Source organism: Rutidosis leptorrhynchoides, unplaced genomic scaffold, assembly GCF_046630445.1.
Source record: "Rutidosis leptorrhynchoides isolate AG116_Rl617_1_P2 unplaced genomic scaffold, CSIRO_AGI_Rlap_v1 contig324, whole genome shotgun sequence".
NCBI lineage: Eukaryota > Viridiplantae > Streptophyta > Magnoliopsida > Asterales > Asteraceae > Rutidosis > Rutidosis leptorrhynchoides.
Genome location: NW_027266565.1, coordinates 23,584 through 32,669, shown reverse-complemented (window position 1 = coordinate 32,669; position 9,086 = coordinate 23,584). Strand labels below are relative to the sequence as shown.

The following is a 9,086-nucleotide window of genomic DNA, read 5'->3' as shown; positions in this document are numbered from 1 at the left end:
GCGGGAGTGTTTATTTTGGATTCGTATGTTAGTAAAATAGTTAGTGGCCATTTTTTTTTTTTTTTGAAGTTGCCATTGTTTATTGTATGCATACCCTTTAACTAAATAGCAGCTGTTGAAGCAAAGTCTTTTAATTTAATTAATATCCCAAAAAAGTCTTTTAATATACTAGTATTTTCTTTTCGCATTCTTTATTATTTAGTTCAATCATTTTAATTCTTTGTTTCAACAACCAAAAAGCCAATAATAATAATCCTTATTGGTTTGAGTCTCACCATGCTTTTGATTGTTCGATTCGTCGAGTTTCAGAAATTTCACTGTTTTCAACTTTTGGTCCTCGCACTAAGTTTATGCTGCACAGACATCCTCCCCTGCAGCTTCCTTGCAAGCTTCAGGATTGTTTGCCTTTTAGTCTGTTTTCCTAAACCATCTTCCTTTCCATCATGCATCCAGTTTCATCTCTTGCCATATATTCTCTCCAGCTAAAAGAACATGTATTAGCAGACGGAGGGAGTACGATATAGTATATGCAATTAATATCATTGCCAACCAGAGCGTTTTTCTTATCCTTGCTTCCAAGAGAAAGTATATCCATTTCACGCAGATAGGAAATATGTAACCAGGACATTCGAATAAATTCAAGTCAGGATTCAATAATCATATTATCTTCAAGTCCCGTACGTTAAAATATTTGAAGAAAGACTGTTGGATCCAAACCACATTTGATGTTTCCAAGCTGAATTACTAATGAATTGTCTTATTATAATTTCAATTTTTAAAAGATTATTTTTTCAAAAAGTTCCAAAAGAGCTTCTACATAAATTCATAATTATAATTTACTAATCGTAAAGAAAGAAAAGGTCAAGCTCCTGCAAAAAGGAACGTTTTCCATCTGATGGAAGACTTGAGAAATCTGTTGTGCCAAATATGCCCCCATCTCATCAGGATAATATGGACATCCAATATATCTCTTCAATGTACACTTTTTTCCTTGATATTTGAGTTCGATCATATTCGGAACTTTGACGTTGTCATCATCTTCATCGCCATTCTTTCTTCTAGCTGTCTTCAAGAATGACCTCATTGAGTGTTCGTGATTATTATCTCTATCTTCAGAATGAGTCACAACACTGGTCAATTTAATTTCCTCGAGGAGTTCACAAAGTTACATAGTGACAGTACATTGTGAAATGTTGACCAAAATGGACTAATTCGAGATTCAGCGCATCGATTTCGATCTTCAAGTCTCCGCACCGCTCCACCTCCACATGTCTAAGATTCGCTGCCTCAATGAAGATTTTTCTCAAGTCACGACATTCCTTGACTCTTAAGTTCTTTAGCTCAGGAAGTCCTTGAAGCTTTAAACAGTTTAAACCAGTGCATTTTTCAAAATTCATATCTTTAATCGACAGCCATTTGGATACCAAATTTTCTAAAATATTCTCATTCAATATAATTCGAATACAGATTGCTTCGAGCATCGGCGAATCGATTTCTATTTTCAAGTCATGATTGCAATTTGTCAACTTAAAATGTCGAAGATTTGGCGCCTCATCAATGGTGATTTTACTCAACTGACGACAAGAAGATACTTCAATCTTCTTTAGATTAGGAAGTATCTTTTGAACCATTAATCCCGTGAAGAGGCGACAGCCTACAAGGACCAGTTCCTCAATGGATGAACATTGAGATACCAAATTGGAAAACATATTCCCATCTAACATTGCGACATCATGCAAACCCATCCTTTTAAGGACACAGGATGCTTCAACTTGAATTGTCAATCTGAATTGTCAATCTTCAAATCACCAGAATCCTTCACCAAAACATTCTCAACTCTACGTGCTCTAGTTTCAATGTCCATCCTTGGAACACAACTACGGTAACCCTGCACCAGTACATGTTTAAGTTCATTCTCCCTAATTTTAATTTTTTCCAATACATCAGAAGCGTCTAATAGTACTTTAACCTTACTTAATAGAGAATGTATTAGAAGCTCTACTTTTTTTCAACTTCCCACAGCCCTGAAACTTGACACTTCTGAGCGATGGGCACTTGGATAACAAGTTTTCCAATGTTTGATCATCTACGGATAAGTTACGCGAAACCAATTTATGTAGAAGAGGTAACTCCACAGCAACGTCACAGGATGTCAACGACATGCATCCGTATAACTTGAGTACTTGTATTGTCTTTGCCACGAGGAACATTGGTTGTAAATTCCAGGAATATTCCCGTGGATAGCAACTAAAATGAAGATCTAACTCAACAACTTTTCCTTGAGCGGCAGTATGAAACAACTGATCATCAACCGAACCACCGTTCCTTACATATTTGGAGAACCAACATACCTCTAGCTTAATCTCTTTATACTATGATTTGGAAGGATACATGAATTTTGCAGCCTCTCGTTTATAAGAGAGCATTCTAGTTCAATTTCCTGAGCTGATTTTCCACTTATAGAAAATTCAAAATTTGAATACGAATGCCAAAAGCGATTAATCCATACCTTAGAAACGAGACATGTTCGAGCCGCATCCCTAACTCGGAGACGTTGCATTATCCTATGCATGAGATCCTCCGGCAATCGGGAAATCAAATCCATGTGGTTGATATCCATTCCTGCGCCGCCAACTGTTGTATGTATATTATTTAGTGGTTTTGTTATTTGTTGTTGTAGTTATGTTGAGTGAAGGAATAGAAGCTCTCAACAGAACTTCCATGGATACCTCACTTGAGGATGTTTCTCATAAATTTTTTCCAGCTTACATACATAACTCGGAAGACTCAGACTCGTTCAAATGTGAACTGGTGGCTACAATTTTTTCACTGTTTAATTTAGAAGTACTATAATTAGACTTTTTGGATATTGCATTGTAAATATATCTAAAGTTTTATATTTTTACTAAATGGGTTCCTTAAGTTTTAAACCGTTAAGGTCGTTAGTTCTTGGCTCCATTTACCGTTACATTAGATGGTGTGTCACGTTAAAAGGATGCGAACAAGTTCAAAGTCCAGGGGTCACATGGGGAGAAAATTAAGTTTAGGGAACTATTGGGTAATTAATAAAAGCTTATAGCGCAAATTTTTTTCCATTTAAGATAAAATGCGTGGCGTTTAGGGCTGACAATTTAGATCCGATCCGCCGGCGGATTGGATCGAATACGAATTTAGAAAATTATTATCCGAAAGATATATTATTATATTAACATAAAAATAAATAAAATATCATTAATACTATTACTTTATTCATAAATCCAAAACACAATATATATAGCTCATTAAATAAAGTCTAATTTTCAGTCAATTTAATTAAATTAAAGTAAAAAATAATTAAAAAGGTCTTAAAATAAAAAAATATTTGTGTACATTAAATTTAAATTTATTCGGATCGGAGCGGATTTTTATATTTTTTGTGCGGATCGGATTCGGATACTAGTTGTAATGTCCGCGGATCGGATTGGATAATAGCGTCCGAAAAAATTTCGAATCAAAAAAATTAAAGAAATATCCGATCCGATCCACTCCATTGCCAACCCTAGTAGCGCGGAGAATAAATACTGTATTTAGTTAGTCAACAAGATTGAACACGTCCTGATATCTAATATCTAAAACAAATTGGCGAAGCACAAGCTCGTACGTCCCCTCCTCATCTGATTTTGCAAATTAACTTAAATAAATGCTTATAAGTAGACATGGTCGCCGTTTAGGGTTGAATCGAATCCGACCGTGAATCAGACCGGTCAAATTCGGACCTGATCCGGTTAAACCCGGCACTTCCGCAACCCGACCCGGAACCGTGCATACTAAACCGGCGGGTTTCACATAATTTGACCCGTCAACCCGGCGGGTCATTTATATGATGTGCACCAATAATATTGTGACGTTGGGAAAGAATAAATTAAATTGCTCGTCCTTTAGATTAGAATTAGACTTAGACAGATTCGAATTCGACGAGTAGAGAACATCAAAAAGATATAAACTTCGACTTGGGTTTTGACGAAGGCTGAGATTGATGGCGGCGACTACACCTGACCGGCGACTCCAAGGCTGAGATAAACGAAGAAGCTGCCTAACTTTGAAGATCTCGAAGGTCGAGGCGAGAAAGGTAGAAGCTCGAACTCGAGTTTGACGAAGTCTGAGATTGACGGCATCAAAGTGACGGCGGCGCTGCAAGGTTGAGACCGACGACGGCGTTGCAAGACTGAGATTGTCGGCGGCGATGCAAGGCTGATCGTTTTTGTGGTGAAACGTTATGTGTTCAATTAGTTTTTTCTTCCTTTGTTGTTGTCGATTGATGAATTCTGATTTTGGGTAATTTGATTATTGATAATTCCATGAGGTAATTTGATTTTTTGTTTTCCCCTTAATTGTGTTAAAGAATCGATGGAAATGAAAATGATGTTTCAAAACTTTGCAAAACTGATCCCAAACTTTCAAAGTGTTGAATTATATCTAAATCTAATAGCCTTATGCAGTTTCATTGAACAAGAAACAGCTTGTTATTCACTCGTAAACCAAAAACCCGTTTTCGACCCGGATATAAACCGGTACAGTTCCGGTTCACGATTTAAAAATTCGACCCGTTATAACCCGTGGCAACCCGACCCGAACTTGGCACTGACCCGGATTATACCAACCCGACCCGACCCTTCCCTAAAACCGGTTCATACTTTTTCGACTCGGAACCGGCCCGAACCGGCCCTCGACCATGTCTACTTATAAGTCTTGAGCGAGTTAGAATAATTGACGAGTTCTTTGGAGAATCGATCGGTACTTAATTCCAAGTAACGTTAATTTGATGTTACTTACTATGGCATTCCAGTTTTCTTGATTATTGTTTCTAAGAATTAATGTCCCCGACCATCTATTTATGAAAGCTTGTGATACAAGGCATTCTAACGATTTTTAAGAATTCTCTTTCGTTCTTGTACTTGAAAGATATAATCCGTTGCTCTAGCTGCACAAGCTCAACGGACATGAGGGATTCAAAAATGGAACGTATGACTGAATGCTATCTTGACAATCTCCAATCATTGGTTGAGTCTCCAAATATAAATGGATGGACAGATCAAGCTTCTAATTGTGTGATGTCTAAGCATACTTCTTTCATAAATAGAGACATTCTCCTCATTTATAATATTCATAAACGAGTTAGAGTGAGAACTCCATAGAAAAAAATTCGACATATTCTTTTTTTAAAGCTTAAAAAGAGGAATTAACATAACTCTTACATAATCAATATCCGTTATTATAGTTGATCATAGTTTCTACTTGATTATAGGATTTAGAGAAAATAAAATGTCTAATTGAAGAGACATCAATTGGAGAGATATATTAGAGAAGAATATTAGAAATTGCTAAAATTGAAGGGAAAGGTTGCAACGAAATGCCGAATTAGGCCTGAAGTAGGATCCTTGGATAGGACGCTTTATCCATGTATTTTTGTCATTCACCGATGGACATGAGAAGTGTGTCGGGATTCATTGGAGAATGTGCCACGATTGTCTTCGTATGAGCGCAAGCCCTTATGTTTCAAAATTTCGCTGACGTAAGCAATTGTTCTACAGATAGATTTTCAATTAATTATTTTTTATTTAGATTCGTTAGAATCAGCAAACAACCTTTAATTATATAAATATTATTCTATCAATAAAAGTCACGCTTCTCCATCAATTATTATTTTCAGTAACTTATAAAATAATTCAATATTCTCATATAACTCGTATAGATACACCTTATTCCTTAAATTTTATCGAACTAAAATAATTATTAGACATCCTGCGTTTATATTATTAATCATACATTAGGAATCTAGTATATGGGACTTCTAGTAGCCATTAAATGTATACAACTGAGAGAGGTTTCAATTGTTACCAGTGTTTAGTTCATGAGTACTTTTCCAACATCAGCTTTGATTGCATGCAGTTGCCTCATTTGCTTCTAACTTGGAGAGAAAATCTGAGATCATGTCTTCCAGCTCATCAATGATAGGTCGGTAGCAGGAGTTGCTTTCTTATTCAGCAACAGCCAGAGTTGCTTTGTTGTTCGGATACAGCCGGAGTTGCTTTGTTGTTCAGAAAAATCCCGAGTTGCTCTGTTGTTCAACACTACCCGCGTTGCTTTCTAGTTCGGACACATCCCAAGTTGCTTTGAAATTAATGAGAATTTTCGCTCTCTGTAGTACTATCCAAGTTTTTCATGAGAAATCTCAATAATAATAGCCAGAGTCAGTCTCACCATGCTTTTGATTTTTCGATTCGACAAGTTTCAAAAATTTCAACATTTGGTCCTCACACTAAGGTTCTGCTGCACAGACGTCCTCCCCTGCAGCTCCCTTGCAAGCTTCAGGATTGTCTGCTTTTAAGTTTGTTTTTTCTAAACCATCTCTTAAAAAAAAGCAAATGTTTCATCTGTTGCCATATATATGCAATTGATATCATTTCCAAGCAGAGCATTTTTCCTTATCCTTTGTTCCAAGAGAATGGGTATCCATTTCACACAGATCTTAGGAAATATATAACCAGGGCATTCGAATAAACTGAACTCAGGATTCAATCTTTTAAGTGTCATATGTTAAAATATCTAAAGAAACAGTGTTGGATCAATAGCACATTTGATATTTCCAAGCTGAATCAGTAATAAATTGGCTTATTAATATTATAATTTCAACTTTTCTACTTTGAATCTGTAACACACTCTATGACATGCTAGATTGTTTATTCAAAAAGTTCCAAAAGAGCTTCTACATCAATCATATATAATTACAATTTACTAATTGTAGAGAAAGAAAAGGTCAAGCTCATTCAAAAAGGAAGGTTTTATGTCTGATGGAAGGACTTGAGAAATCTGTTGTGCCAAATATGCCCCCATCTCATCAGGATAATATGGACATCCAGTAAATTTCTTCAATGTATACTGGTTTCCTTGATATTCAAGTTTGATCATATTCGGAACTTTGATGTTGACATCATCTTCATCGCCATACTTTCTTCGAACTGTCTTCAAGGATGAACTCATCGACTGTTCGTTATCATCTCTATCTACCCAATGAGTTACAAGACTGGTCAATTTAATTTCCTCGAGGAGTTCGCAAACTTTCATAGTGACAATACATTGTGAAATGTGACCAAAATGAACTAATTCGAGATTCCGCGCATCGATTTTGATCTTCAAGTCTCTGCACCACTCCACCTCCACATGTCTGAGATTCACTGCCTCGATGTCGATTTTTCTCAAGTCACCACAATTCCTGACTCTTACCCATCTTTAGCTCAGGAAGTCCTTGAAGTTTTAAACTGTTTAAACCCGTGCAATTTTCAAAACTCATATCTTTAATCGACACCCATTTGGATACCAATTTTTCTAAAATATTCTCTTTCACTGCTCCTAAACAAATTATTTCGAGCATCGGTGCATCCATTTCTAAAATTTCCAAGTTATTGCAATACGTCAACTCAACATGTCGAAGATTTGGCGCCTCAAATATGTTGATTTCTTTTAAGTGATAACACCCACCCACTACAATCTTCTTTAGATTATGAAATATCTTTTGAACCTTAAAGCTCGTGAAGTTGTCACAGCGTTCGATGACCATTTCTTCAATGGATAAACATTTAGATACCAACTTAGAAAACATATTCCCATCTGACATTCTAATATCTTGCAAACACATCCTTTTTAGCCTGCATGTTGCTTCAACTTCAATGGTCAATGTGTAGCATTTTTGCACCAAAAGGTTATCTAGGCTCGATGCTACAATTTCAGTCTTCAAATCACTAGAATCCTTCACCAAAACATTCTCAACACTAAGCGCTCTTATTTCAATTTCCATCTTGAAACCCTGATTACGGCAACGCTCCACCGCCACATTTTTAAGATTTTGCGCTCTAATTTCAATTTTTTTCAAGACACTAGAGGAATAGTCTAACACTTTAACCTTACTTAATAAAGGATGTTTTAGGAGCTCTATTTTTTTCAACTTCCCACAGCCCTGAATCTTGACACTTGTCAGCAATGGGCATTTAGATAACAAGCTCTCCAATACTTCATCATCTACTTCAACATGACTCAAAACCAATTTATGTAGAAGAGGTAACTGCACATCAACGTCACTGCAGGATAGCAACGATATGTCTCCACCTAACTTGAGTACTTGTATTGTGTTTGTCGCGAGGACAATTGGTTGCAAATTCCAGACATATTCCCGTGATAAACAACTATTAAATTGAAGATCCAACTCCACAACTTTTCCTTCAGCGGCAGTATGAGACAACTGATCATAAAACGAACTACAATTGTTCGTTAAATATCTGGAGCACCAGCATACCGCTAGCTTTAATCTCTTTATACTCTGATTTTGAAGGATACATGACTTTTGCAGTCTCTCATTTATAAGAGAGCATTCTAGTTCAACTTTCTGATCTGATTCTCCTCTAATAGAAAATTCAAAATTTGAATACGAAGGCCAAAAGTGATTAATCCATACCTTAGAAACGAGACATGTTCGAGCTGCATCCCTAACTCGGAGACGTTGCATTATCCTATAAATGAGATCCTCCGGCAATCGGGAAATCAAATCCATGTCGTTGAGATCCATGTCGATTCCTGCACCGCCGACTGTTTTATCTATTTAGGGCTAATTAAGTGGTTTGTGGGATTAATATATATAGTGAATAATATTAAGTGATTCTTAATAATAGGGTTTACTGAGATACTTGGAGAACAAGTAAGATGGCCCCTATTATTAAGGGGCCATTCATGATCTGCCCCAACCCAGCAATAGGGACCGCATGGAGCCAGTCAGAGGTGTAGGGTTCCTGCTGAGACTTCCACAACGCTAACTGATGAGGAGTCAATGAGAAAACTGATTCTGAAGAAGCAGCAACCTTTGTGAAATATATATCTGGCAATTTCTTCATAAGTTTTGGGGCAGCGATCTCACTAGGGTCACATGGCATAGAAGAACCGGTAACCTCATTGAACACATCCAAAGCAGCAACGAAGGTAGAACCAGGTGACGTGATCCCAACCGGACGGAGAAGCTGGGTATGTAGATCACAGGTCTGTACACGGAAGGCTATAAA

The 9,086-nt window shown here is 36.8% G+C and overlaps 1 protein-coding gene across 1 annotated transcript; it reads right to left on the bottom strand.

Annotated features, from left to right (window-relative positions):
- Positions 1-7,240: 7,240 nt before the first annotated feature.
- Positions 7,241-8,599, bottom strand: LOC139882902 (F-box/FBD/LRR-repeat protein At5g44980-like). The gene has a single exon (XM_071867153.1). It carries the CDS (start codon positions 8,597-8,599, stop codon positions 7,241-7,243), a length of 1,359 nt encoding a protein of 452 aa, XP_071723254.1.
- Between the last annotated feature and the right edge of the window lie 487 nt (positions 8,600-9,086).

Coding starts and splice junctions, on each gene's coding strand:
- LOC139882902 (XM_071867153.1), bottom strand. CDS start 8,599: ATGGATCTCAACGACATGGATTTGATTTCCCGATTGCCGGAGGATCTC.